Genomic DNA, 13467 nt, shown 5'->3' on the forward strand with positions numbered 1-13467 from the left:
CTCTCTCCACCCCAGAACCCACCCACCCCTCTCTCTCTCCACCCCAGAACCAACCCACCCCTCTCTCTCCACCCCAGAACCCATCCACCCCTCTCTCTCCACCCCAGAACCAACCCACCCCTCTCTCTCCACCCCAGAACCCACCCACCCCTCTCTCTCCACCCCAGAACCAACCCACCCCTCTCTCTCCACCCCAGAACCCACCCACCCCTCTCTCCACCCCAGAACCCACCCACCCCTCTCTCTCCACCCCAGAACCCACCCACCCCTCTCTCCACCCCAGAACCAACCCACCACTCTCTCTCCATCCCAGAACCAACTCACCCCTCTCTCTCCACCCCAGAACCCACCCACCCCTCTCTCTCCACCCCAGAACCCACCCACCCCTCTCTCTCCACCACAGAACCAACCCACCCCTCTCTCTCCATCCCAGAACCCACCCACCCCTCTCTCTCCACCCCAGAACCCCCCCACCCCTCTCTCTCCATCCCAGAACCAACCCACCCCTCTCTCTCCACCCCAGAATCCACCCACCCCTCTCTCTCCACCCCAGAACCTACCCACACCTCTCTCTCCACCACAGAACCAACCCACCCCTCTCTCCATCCCAGAACCCACCCATCCCTCTCTCTCCACCCCAGAACCAACCCACCCACCAACCCCCACCCCTCTCTACCCCAGAACCCACCCACCCCCTCCTCCTCCACCCCTCTCTCTACCCCAGAACCCACCCCTCTTCCCTCCCTCTTACTTGGGCATGCGTGAGTCTGTGACCACCATGGCTCTGCTGAACACCACCTTGACATCAACAGGCTCCAGGATGTGGAGGGCCGATTGCTTCAGCTTACGGGCTTTCCTCCAGTCCCCGTCTAATACACAACACAACAACCACTGTTAAGCCTAATTTAACTATATTCTACCTAAGTATGCAACGCAAGATCGCAATAAGCTACAGAAAACGACTTCCCTGCATAGTTGTGTCACATGACACATTTTGGGCAGATAATTGTATGCGTGTGTGTGTACCTGGTTTGCTGTAGAGGAACTGTAGGCTGCTGAGCTTGATGTTGAAGCTGTCGTAGGCTTGGGACATGATGTCCTGTATAGTCCTGCTCCCTACAGAGAGCTGGGGTAGCCCCGTTCTACTCAGACTAGACACCTGATAACACAATGGCATAGAACAGGGATTTTCTAACTTTTCTTCCCAGGCAATAAAGCCCTTTTCATCTGCTACCTCAGAGTCGGATGAACAGGAACAGCTAGTATGCCAAATGTTCCTGTAGATGTTCCAGTTATTGTGCTAACGCTAGTTAGCATTGGCTCGTGAAACTCCCTCTAACTTCCTTCATACTGGACATAGAGACATTCAAATGGTTTCCATGACAGTATTCTGTTGCAGCTAGCGATATTCATAAACTAATCATTTTTCACGTACAAAAATACCCCAAATAGTTTTTCAAAACAAAGCTAAAATGTATGGACCCCAGTTTGAAAATCCCTGTCATAGCACACCTGGATGAGGTCCTGTTTATTATGCAGGGTTCGGCTGCCCGGGGCTAGTAAACTAAACAGTCAGGCAAGTTGAGTCTGCTCAGTGGTTGCCTTATTGGGCAAGTGAAATATAGCAACATGACAGGATCAATCACAGTTCGCAAATTTTCCGTATATCGTCTCTCACTCACTCAAGTCAGATCGAACCGCTGTCTCTACACAAATGTGTGTGCTGTGTCAATTGAAGTGACCTACCTTGAAGTGACCCAGGTCCAATAGCATGAGGTTCTGAGTGGAGTCGTAGAAGCCGGTTTGGGGCACGATCACGTAGGAGGCCATGAGGTTGACGTTCAGATCCAGAACCTTCTGGGTCTCAATCACGTACATCAGCCCTGCAGACAACAATATATAATGGACGGCATACTTCAACACGTTCTTACATAATATAGGATATGAAAGGGGAGGGAGGGGTGTCTGTCAATAGGAAATAAGAAGTATGGATTGGAGATTGAGGTCAATGAGGCGGATATCCTGGCTGATTAATCATAAGTTTACCTCACCAACCTCCATGTCCATTGAAAATAAATGAATAGATCTCCATATTTGGGCCTGCAGCATATGTAAACAAATCCATCAGTGTTGTGTTTCAGCCCAGGAAAGTGAGTGTGGCCTGTCAGTCAGAGCTAGAGGCGGGGCTCTGACCTGTGGAGGTGCGGTCTCGGAACTGTTCCAGCTTCATGAGAGTGGCGTTGGTCAGCTCGTCTAGCTGGAGGTCATCAGGCGGCAAGAAGAACGCAGACATGCTGTTCACCGTCACCTGCCGGAGGGAGACACAGGTACCCATGTTGTTACACAAGCAAACACACTCATTTTTGTTCTAACAACTCCACGCCAGATTGAACCGAGGAACAACTGATATAGTAATGTAAACAGGTACACACCCACCCACCCCCACACACACACACACACACACCCACACACACACACACTAACAGCGTCATAGATGATCTCCAGAGGCTGGGACTCGACGTGGAGCCGCTGGTCAGCACTCTCATCCAGAGGGTTGGTCTCAAACAGGATGTCAAGTAGGGGGGTCCCTGTTACCGTGGCAGCCTTCCTCGACGACAGCAGCGTGGGCGCCGGCCGATTATTGGCCAGTCCTTTCACCTCAAACAGACTAAGCTGGGCCGACAGCCTGAGGGCAACAACAACAACAACACCAGCAGAATCAGAACCAAGGGCAGAGAGTGGAGGGAGCAGTGGAAGAGAGAGAAGTCTGGAGAGCGAGAAAGGGGGAGAGAGAGAAAGGGGAGATAGATGAGGGAAAAGCATAGGGGGAGAATGAGAGAGATACCGACAAACCGAGCATCGCAAAATAGTGTCGTCAGCTGTTCTCAAGTTTGCTCTTGGACTATGGCACGACAACAAAAACCTGGCAACAATATCCCATTGATAAAGCACTACAACAGGGAAGGAGGGGGAAGTATTTAAACGCAGGGTCTGTTCACAAGTGTACAGAGTTACCGATTATAAATAGATTTTGTAGAACAGATATGATATTCTGTCATGTAAATTTTGACATCATGTCAGCTCTTCATTTCTGTGTGCAACGTTCTGAATGTTTCCCCTCACCGAACACACCCCAGAGTGTGTACTGTGCATACTTAATGGCTTGTGCTCCGGGCCTCTGGGTCAGCATGGATTTCAGGTCTTCAACTGTGACCTTGAGGATTTCATTCTGATCCTTGTTGTCTTTCATTGAGAAAGACATCCTCTTCATGTGAAAATGTATCTTAATGTCCTCAAACTGCAAAAACAAAATGAGAGAGGGACAAGAGAGATTGTGAATAGTGTACTGGGTTATCTTTCTATATCCAGGGATTGCTGTACTGCACTACGATGTGTAGGAAATATACAGTAGCCACTCACGTTCTTTGGCAGGTTGTGATTGACAGCTACCTCACTGTAGCCAATGGCGGTGTAGAGTTTGGCCTTCTCGGCAGGAGTCATAAGCTCACCAAAAGCTGAGGAGAATAAAGATGTTTATTTTTATTTTGTCCATAAAATGTGTCTAGCTTCACAAAAACAAACATTAAAACATCATCCTCATCAGGAGCGCCTTATCATCAAGATCATTTCAAATCAACTTTACAAAAGGGAAGAAAATGCTAAATGCAATTCCAAGTGCGCAATTAAATCCAAGTCAAAGACATAACTGGTCCAAAACCATTATTATCATCATCATCATCATGAGCACCTTGTTATCAACATGATTCAATACTTGATAATTCATAGGGTGGGACAGGACAGGGTTAAAGGGAAATGTCAATTTTTTTTTTTACTTCATATTCATCATCTTCAGCACCACCCCGACATCAACATGTGAAAATGACACATTTCTATGTTTTGAAGTAAAAAAGATGAGAAAGTGTTTCCAATGACATCATCAACCAAGACAATTAATAGGCAATGCCAGCTCATAATTGGTTAAAATCACACAATGCGCCCCGATGATGTCATTTTGAAACCAGCTGGATGACACACAGTAAACCAGCCGAATGATTGGCACGTTGGCCTTATGAGAAAAGAGGCAAGGCGACCTGTAGAAGACTAAGCATTGGTGCCCTGGTAGCCTACTCGTCTGATCTCATTTATTGCTGATATGTCTGTCTAAATCCAAGGACACTCTCCTCTCACGGTGCCCATGCATCTCTTTGCAAAGTAACAACTTTGATTTGCTGCCAATTTCTTCCAATAAAATAAATGTTTGGTTGGTTCAGAATGCATGTGCCGATGCGGTCTTCTAAACTCCAACCGTGCTTCACCTGTGTCAGAGGATTCTGCGGAAAGGAGCGACAGCCTCCTGGACAATGGACGGTTTTTATTTTTTATTTCACCTTTATTTAACCAGGTAGGCAAGTTGAGAACACGTTCTCATTTACAATTGCGACCTGGCCAAGATAAATTAAAGCAGTTCGAAACATACAACAACACAGAGTTACACACGGAGTAAAAACAAACATACAGCAATAATACAGTAGAAAAATAAGTCTATATACGATGTGAGCAAATGAGGTAAGGGAGGTAAAGGCAAAAAAAAAAGAAAAAGGCCATGGTGGCAAAGTAAATACAATATAGCAAGTAAAACACTGGAATGGTAGATTTGCAGTGGAAGAATGTGCAAAATAGAAATAATGGGGTGCAAAGGAGCTAAATAAATAAAGAAATACAGTAGGGGGAGAGGTAGTTGTTTGGGTTAAATTATAGATGGGCTATGTGCAGGTGCAGTAATCTGTGAGCTGCTCTGACAGCTGGTGCTTAAAGCTAGTGAGGGAGATAAGTGTTTCCAGTCTCAGAGATTTTTGTAGTTCGTTCCAGTCATTGGCAGCAGAGAACTGGAAGGAGAGGTGGCCAAAGGAAGAATTGGTTTTGGGGCTGACCAGAGAGATATACCTGCTGGAGCGCGTGCTACAGGTGGGTGCTGCTATGGTGACCAGCAAGCTGAGATAAGGGGGGACTTTACCTAGCAGGGTCTTGTAGATGACCTGGAGCCAGTGGGTTTGGCGGCGAGTATGAAGCGAGGGCCAGCCAACGAGAGCGTAGAGGTCGCAGTGGTGGCTTTGGTGACAAAACTGATAGACTGCATCCAATTTATTGAGCAGGGTATTGGAGGCTATTTTGTAAATGACATCGCCGAAGTCAAAGATCGGTAGGATAGTCAGTTTTACGAGGGTATGTTTGGCAGCATGAGTGAAGGATGCTTTGTTGCGAAATAGGAAGGATAGGACAACAGGCCCTCCGATTTGACACACTGAACTCTATCAGAGAAGTAGTTGGTGAACCAGGCGAGGCAATCATTTGAGAAACCAAGGCTAAAGGACTAGGCCGAGGAACAACATGCACAGTGGATTGACAGGAATTCTCCACCTCAATATCAGTATGGGGTCTTTTCAAGTGCCTTGTTTCGCCATTGTCAATTTTTGTAGCTAGGTTTGTACTTGGTAGGCCTACAATGCCATTTAGCTAGCCACTGCCTACTTCAAGCTTGCAAGCCAAAAAGATTGCAGCTGTGGCAGGATGCTGGCACTAACAGACATTCTGCGTTTATTTATTAGTCAAAGTGAGACCCTGTATCAAATGTGAAATGTCTCAATTAATAAGAATGTATGTACAAAATGGGGCATGGTGATTGGGTATGTGGGCAGTCTCACCTCCGGTCTTGACCTCCTTGGACTTGGCGCCGTCATCTCCTGACCAGCCGGACCACATCCAGCCCAACCAGCCCTGAGATTCCTCCTCCACCTTCACCCCCGGACGAAAGATACGCAGACCCGCCTTGCTCGCCTGGAACAACCAACCATTGCTGGTCACAGTCTACACATAACGCCTCAGCCACAACCACTAGCTGGAACCACTGTTAGTTAAACTGTGACCACGTGTTGCACTGGTGGTTACGCTATGGCAGTGTGACTAAGTTGGGTTATTTCTGTCATGCTTTACTGCCATTTTGAACAAATTAGTTAGTTGACGGACAGACAGGCTAAACACATTACAGTAGATGCAGAGAAGAGAGGTAGTTAGCTAGGAATAATTCAACAGATAGCTCAATCCGTACCTCCATCTCAGCTTGCTGCCTGGCCAGCGTGATGTTAAAAATATCCAGAGTCCGCTCAGTCTCCTGGGCACATGGAGGGAAAGATGGACCCATTAAAACTGTTCCCGGACCGTTATGGGAATTGATCAATTATTACTTCATCAATTACTTAACGTCCATCAATCAATGCAGCAGAGTAGAGAAAAGGACTGGGGTTGCAACTCTGAAAGCGAGGGAGGAGTAGGCCCTTCTCAATCTCCACCAAACCTGGTGAGCATTTTGTTTTCTTTTAAATACTTTGAGTGCCTGATTGAGTCAGCCCGAAGTGCCAGATGGGCAAGGCTTGAACTTTGGGGAGTATTCCATTGGTCAAATTATAGCCAGGCAAGCTCAATCAAGCACTGCTCAAGTTTTGGAAACAAAACAAATACTATTTGAATGCAGGTCTGGGTTCCGCTCTTTAGGGAACGCAACGGAAAATGTTTCAAAACCTTTTGCAATAGAACATTTTAATGTGTGCTTCTTTTTGTACAAGTCCAGGTAGTCCCTTCATATTTGTCAGTTTTTCTCCATTTGGTGCCTAATGGACATGACCCTGATCTCCACACACCTCCACTTCCCTGAGCAGCTTCTCAGTGGGCTTCTTGTTGGTGATCTTGGACTTGTAGAGCGCTCTGTAACACTTGACTGTCTGCCGGTGGCGGTGGATGCGCTGCCACGACCACATGTGCAGCCGTGGCTTCACGTCCACCTCCATGATGCCCATAATCACATACTGCCACCTAGATGAAAACACAAGCAGAGTGACAGTCACAATGGGCCTAGTCTGTGTACATCACTGTAACTCAATTGATTGGAAAAATGTGTCTAATAATCTTATACTGGGTGGCATGCAACATGACACAATTATCATTCACTGCCTAAACATTAACAATAACCACAATTGTTATCAATACATCAAGAGAAAAGGGTTTAAGTATTTTTTTGTATAAGAAACAAAAGAGTGAGTGTTGACCATATGTAGGCGTTGGTGTGCACGTGGAATTGCGGCCGGTATTTCCTGTATGGCAGGTTGCGTGACATCATATCCACCGAGCCCAGGAGCTCCAGAATGCTGATATACTGCAGAGAGGGAAAGGGTCAGAGTTCAGGGGTCAACGAAGAAGACAGAGAGGGAAATAATAAACCCGATTTTATATTGGTAAAAATACTGTAACATTTCAAATAGACAGGATAGCAAAATTGTGGAAATTGCATGTATCAGTGTCCTTCACTGTGGTTAAATAATAGCCACCCTCCTTATTATGCACATAGTTGAAGTTACAATGCAGATTCTAATGAGTTTTACAGTATTTTTGGGGCAAATGTGCTCTTTTGCTTGAAGAAAATGTAGCCCTTTCTCGCCCTCTCTTTCATGGCCTCTTTCCTGTCTCACCTGTGGCCTGTTCAGCTCCACGGCCACCTCTCTCAGGTTGACTACCAAGTCTACCTTGGGTGAAGAGAAGTTTACGTCTGACCGGGGGTTCATGCTCAGCTTCGCATTGGCCGTTATCGGACGAAAAACTGCCAGCATTGAACAGGAAAATTAGGTTAATAAGGATATGATACCAAATTAAACAACAATTCAACAGTGGGTTTAAATAATGAGAAAAAGTATTCAATTACAATACACTCAAATGACTGATTGGATTCCCTGTATCAGGTGGATGGCAACATGAATACCAAGACTGATCCAGACGATGAATGATGTCACACCCCTGTATCGACTAGGCAACACTCACTGAAATCGTGTTTCATGGGGGTGGAACTGTAGATATCCATGCTGTTCTGGAGGCATCGCTGTGGAAACGACAGACAGGAAGAGACACTTAATTAGACATCATAGATAGACATCACTCTCACTTAAGAGACACACCGCTCAGCAACGGTGCTGAATGATGACACGGTCACTCACCAGGGCCTCGTCTGGCATGTGATTGGAGTACAGCATTGAGTTCACGTTCCAGTAGGCAAAGAGATTGTCCAACTGGACAAGCTGAGGAGGAAAAAGCACAACAGAAAACAGCTTAGAATGCTGTTGACAGTATAATAGTGTCATAATGTATGTAAAACTCATCTACAGAATAACCATTGCTGTAAAGAATACTCTACCTTGAAAAATAGCTTGGCTTTCTCATTCAGAAGACAAGGTTTCCAGTTCTCATCTGCGGTCTGTGGGGTAACACAGTTTTGGGGTTGAGAAGTTACGTGATACTGTTTCAGCATCAGACCACAAATAGACCATAACTCTGACCACAACCATAACAAAACCAAAGCATGGATTGCTGTCATACCTTGTCCATAGACTGCTTACAGGGTAAAGAAACCAATATCACATTTTGTCATTTGGGTGAACTATCCCTTTAACCACGGCAACATCACACATCCCACATCCAGACATTAACTAAATCGAACCGCTGCAATTTAGATTGTACATCATCCACAATGAATGAAAGATTTCATGAGAAGGCGACACACACATTACCTGAAGGCTGAGGTTCTGTAGAGACATTCCAAATGATAATGGGCATTTGGGATTGGTGACCTGAGAAAGAGAAGAGAGAAAGAGATGAGAGGAGAAAGAAAGAAACTTACAGTAATGCAACACAGTAGTAATATACATAGTTCTAGTACTGTAGAACTAGTGTAGTACTACTGTAGTACACTAGGCAGAATACTCACGTCATCCTCATAGCGGATGTGGATGTTGGAGATCTTCACCTGAAGGTTCTTGATCACCTGTGTCACCAGTTTCTCCACAAAGGTGTCTTGTTTCTCAAGTGCGGGGTTTTCTGTGACACCAATGAACATGATATAAGAACACATGCATTAAAGTCACAGTCCTGAGTCTGTGTTTTAACCCAAAGGCAGCCCCGCCAAGGGGTGCATCTGGGGAAATGTAAACACTGACTGACAGTCTGAGATGCACATGACGGTTTTAAACATTTTGAAGCTATACATAACTTACAAAGACTCAAAATGTATAATACTGTAACTAACTGCCAAAAACAGACAGACACATGAACTCTGACCTTGTTCCGCTGCTTTCTGTTTGGTCTCTTCGATCCTCTGCAGCTCCCTCTGACGAGCCTCCTGAAGCTGTTTCTCCTCCTTCTCTGCATCATACTTTATACCTGAAACATGCAAAGACATAGGCTACCCATTAACAAAAGCAAAGACACATGCACACACACTACAGCTAGGGTTCATGCATATCGGTGATACGGTCAGGTTCTCACTGGCTGTGGGCACGATGAGCAGGTAAACTCCATCCAGTGTAGCTTCCACTGACTGGGTGTACAGATTCTTCCATGGAATCTTCAGCTCCAAACGTCCTGACAGAACCACACACACAAACACACACACACAGCAGAGGGAGAGAACAAATAGAAAGAGGTTGAAGAGTGAGAAAGAGGGAGTCGGAGGGAGGCACTATAGTAAATGTCATAGGGTTACGGTAGGTGTTGGGTTGAGAGTCATCGTACAAATCTTACCTATATGTCCGGCTCTTACTTTAAAAGGAATGTCAAGTTGACTCTGAAACAAGAACAAAAATATTCAGCACAATATAATGTCAATGTACCTACATAATTAACAACTGATACGTTTAGCAGTAGGCCTAGCCATTCATGTAAAACCTACCAAGGCATTTTCCTTTATTTCAAGATTTCTGAGCACAGCATCACCTAGGGGGGAAAAAAGCATATTGGTTTAAAAAGACTCAAGAAGCACTGTTACATGAATATACAGCGCTAATAGATACATAGTACCATGAGGTTGGAAACATATAGGGCTGAACCTAAGCTGACAAATAACTTTGCCTCATTTCACTATACAAATATTGGCAAGCGGCGCCTTATGTTATCATGTGCTCTGTCTGTTGGCAATGTGTCAGGCTTTGAACTTACAACTCCAAGTATCATATCTTTCTGATTGTGCAACTTTTAGGTGCAATGACTGCAACCAAATGCTTCCTGTAGTTGTTGATCAGTCTCTCACATCGCAGTGGAGGAATTTTGGCCCACTCTTCATGCAGAAATGCAACATTTGTGGGTTTTAAAGCATGAACTGCTCATTTCAAGTCCTGCCACATCATCTCAATTGGGATTAGACCATTCCAAAATTGACTAGGCCATTCCAAAATGTCAAATGTTTTGCTTTTTAGCCATTTTCATGTAGACTTGATTGCGTGTTTTGGATCATTGTCTTGCTGCATGACCCAGCTGCGCTTCAGCTTCAGCTCACAGACGGATGATCTGACAATCTCCTGTAGAATTCTCTGATATGCTTGACCGTTGGTATGAGGCTCTTACTGTGGAATGCTTTGTTTGGTTTTCGCCAGGCATAATGGGACCCATGATGTGATGTACAAAAAGTTGACTCAAGTTTGCCAAAAACATCTGGAAGCACCTGGATGATTATCAAAAAAAAAAGAATGTTCTATGGACAGATGATTTAAAAGTATAACTTTTTGGATGACATGCCTGGCGAAAACCAAAAGCTGCCTTCCACAGTAAGAACCTCATACCAATGCTAAAGCATGGTGGTGGTAGTGTGATGAATTGGGGATGTTTTGCTGCCTTAGGACCTGGACCACTTGCCTTAAAAGAAGGAACCATGAATTCTGCTCTGTATCAGAGAATTCTACAGGAGAATGTCAGGCCATCCATTGAAGCACAGCTGAAGCACAGCTGGGTCATGCAGCAAGACAATGATCCAAAACACACAATCAAGTCTACATAAAAATGGCTTAAAAGCAACAAATTTGACATTTTGGAATGGCCTAGTCAAAGTCCAGATCTAATCCCAATTGATATGTTGTGGCAGGACATGAAATGCGCAGTTCATGAATGAAAACCCACAAATGTCACTGAGTTAAAGCAGTCCTGCATGGAAGAGTGGGCCAAAATTCCTCCACAGCGACAATAGAGACTGACCAACAACTACAGGAAGTGTTTGGTTGGAGTCATTGCAGCTAAAGGTGGCACCGGTTATTGAGTGTAAGTGGGCAATACATTTTTTACAGAGCATCATTGGGTGTTGCATAACTTTGTTTATGAAATAAATTAAATAAGTATGTAATTGTTGTGTTACTTGCTCACTCAGATAATATTAGGTTTTGGTTGAAGAGCTGATAAAAATCAATATAAAAAATATGCAAAATTGGCCACGTGTCAAATGTTTGCAGATGGGAGAAGTATGATATTGAATAATCTGTGAATGGAAAATGTTGCAACTGTGGTGGGGATCATACTCCGAACTGCCTTGAGTGCCCTGTTAGGGTGAATGAGGTCGAGGTGTCAAAGATCAGGGCTGCATAACGATTCTCCTATGTGGAGGCCCTCAGGCTTCTGAGCCTGTATTGGGACCTGATTAGAATGAGGTTTTTACAGAAAAGCAGGTAGATAAAAAATAAAAAAATGATAGTTTGTCTATTTATTTTTACTCGAATGTTTTCCTTTTTGGGATCCTTATTATCCACCCGCACAGTAAGTGGCGGAATGCACTTCTAATTGTTGCGAACGCAATTATACCATAGAAGAAGACAAATAATAAGAAACGGGCGTGACCACACTTGGACTCCAGCCAAACAAAAAACGTTGGCTTTTTGGGGGTAGGGCTTCCGAGCAAACCTGTGAAGATGGCTACCTGGGCTAGTTGACCGATGTAGGCTAGCAAACGTAGCTACCTAGTTAGCAAATAAAACCCCATAATAGCTAGCCAGTTGCCAACAAAACCTTAACAAGCAAGCATAGTAGCAGTACTTTCCCTCAGCAAACCAGCCATGTATTACTCTGGGAAACACTCTTTTCACGGCACTTCGATACTAGTAACGTTACCGAAGTGACTTTTTCGTAGCAGGTTAGGAAATGGACCAGGGCTATCCAAAATCACTTCGTATTTAAGTGCCGTGAAAATAGTGTGCCCGTTGTCTTGCAAACCATAACACTTAATCGTCAAAGTAACTTTACCTCCCCAAATCCCGAGCTTGAGTTGTGAGGTGTCAAGGTTCACAACATAGTCCCCCAGAAACCTGTTTAGGACATCTACCACCACGCTTTCGAAGACCATGTTGCTATGTCGTTCACCTCTCGGTCACCATGTTAAGTTGTTTACATTAAGTTTCTCTTGACTAGCTAGCTAGCTACCTGTCGCGCCTAGTCCTGTTTCTCAAGCATTTGGTTGCGTCAGTAGAGTAGTGGTGGGGAGTCGAATCCAAAATAATCGATTCCTTGCCAGTCGACTCCCATTTCTAGTTGTCAAGCTTCGATTCCACTATGAATAGACAGACTCCTAAGGTTCAGTATTTTTACTTCGAGAACAAACTCTCGCATCTTTCACAGACATCTTTCACACCTAGTAATACAATTAGGTTTTCGCTCCAACCAGATTATTTTGATCAACCAGCTAATTATTGAATCAGATGCCCTAGATTAAGGTTGGAGTGAACCTAAAGGATGGTAGCGCTCCATGAACAGGGTTGGAGAGCTGTCAAAGCAGGACATCCCCGCTAAACTTTTTGGAAATGGTAAATTCACTTAAACGCATCTCAAGTGCAAATATGGTTCAGCAGCTCAAATCAGCAGGATGGGGGGGAAGAATAGGTGTATCAACACAGTACCAGCATCATCCCATGTGATCCGTCAAGGCTGCACAAAGCATAAATATTACTGCAATATTCTAGTTCCTACACATTATTTTCTATATTCAAACAAAATAGGCCTTTTATAGGCTAAATTGATGACTAAATGGGCATGCTCATGTCAGTCCTCTAGAACGCACATGTAGTCTTCCTAGTAGGACTGTAATGGGGTGGCGTGTCCGCATCCGTTTCAGCGTGCTTTCGCGTCAAGCAAGAGTCGCCTCTTTCAACTCTAACCACAGGAGTTGACTACTTTCGACTCCCAACCATAGTCTATGGCATATAGAAAATAAAAGGCCAATAGTGTGCAACTGCAGCCCGCAATTTGGGGCGTTCCTGTGTTTGGGCATTCCTGCATGTGCCCCACCTCGATTATCCCATTGGTTCCTCTCAAGCAGTGTTGCACATTTGCTGTTTTCTCGCGAATTGGGGCTACTTTGAAGACGATGTCGCACGTGAAAATGTATTGGTTACGTTTTTTGGGCTATTAGTAAGTTGCACTGCGTCCGCCATGGCATTTCTCTTAACAAATATATATTTAAATATATTCACTGTGACTTGTTGCTTACTGTCTGGTAGAGGCAGGTTGTTGCTGAGGGAGGGAGTGAGTGTTGGGGAGGGACGGATGGGTGTGTGTTGAGAGAGCACTACAGCTATTGGCTGAGTCATGTGAGCGAGAGAAGAGGGAGCAGCGCACGTC

The 13467-nt window shown here is 44.9% G+C and overlaps 1 protein-coding gene across 1 annotated transcript in view; it reads right to left on the reverse strand.

Moving 5' to 3' along the window:
- LOC139410704 (intermembrane lipid transfer protein VPS13A-like) overlaps positions 1–12332 on the reverse strand; it is a 67205-nt gene extending 54873 nt beyond the window's left edge. Inside the window, exons 1-22 of the mRNA XM_071156123.1 lie at positions 12097–12332; positions 9767–9810; positions 9619–9661; positions 9364–9459; positions 9157–9258; positions 8807–8916; positions 8610–8669; positions 8237–8296; positions 8040–8120; positions 7867–7924; positions 7521–7648; positions 7101–7207; positions 6696–6867; positions 6107–6169; positions 5703–5835; positions 3421–3515; positions 3156–3298; positions 2485–2686; positions 2194–2308; positions 1747–1883; positions 1027–1159; positions 752–869 (exon numbers count right to left, since the gene is read on the reverse strand). Of these exons, the coding sequence (XP_071012224.1) occupies positions 752–869; positions 1027–1159; positions 1747–1883; positions 2194–2308; positions 2485–2686; positions 3156–3298; positions 3421–3515; positions 5703–5835; positions 6107–6169; positions 6696–6867; positions 7101–7207; positions 7521–7648; positions 7867–7924; positions 8040–8120; positions 8237–8296; positions 8610–8669; positions 8807–8916; positions 9157–9258; positions 9364–9459; positions 9619–9661; positions 9767–9810; positions 12097–12196 (2300 nt within the window). The 5' untranslated portion in view covers positions 12197–12332. The remainder of the gene's footprint in view (positions 1–751; positions 870–1026; positions 1160–1746; positions 1884–2193; positions 2309–2484; positions 2687–3155; positions 3299–3420; positions 3516–5702; positions 5836–6106; positions 6170–6695; positions 6868–7100; positions 7208–7520; positions 7649–7866; positions 7925–8039; positions 8121–8236; positions 8297–8609; positions 8670–8806; positions 8917–9156; positions 9259–9363; positions 9460–9618; positions 9662–9766; positions 9811–12096) is intronic.
- Positions 12333–13467: the final 1135 nt, after the last annotated feature.

The sequence above is a fragment of the Oncorhynchus clarkii genome, chromosome 6 (genome assembly GCF_045791955.1).
Source record: "Oncorhynchus clarkii lewisi isolate Uvic-CL-2024 chromosome 6, UVic_Ocla_1.0, whole genome shotgun sequence".
In the NCBI taxonomy this organism is placed as follows: domain Eukaryota; kingdom Metazoa; phylum Chordata; class Actinopteri; order Salmoniformes; family Salmonidae; genus Oncorhynchus; species Oncorhynchus clarkii.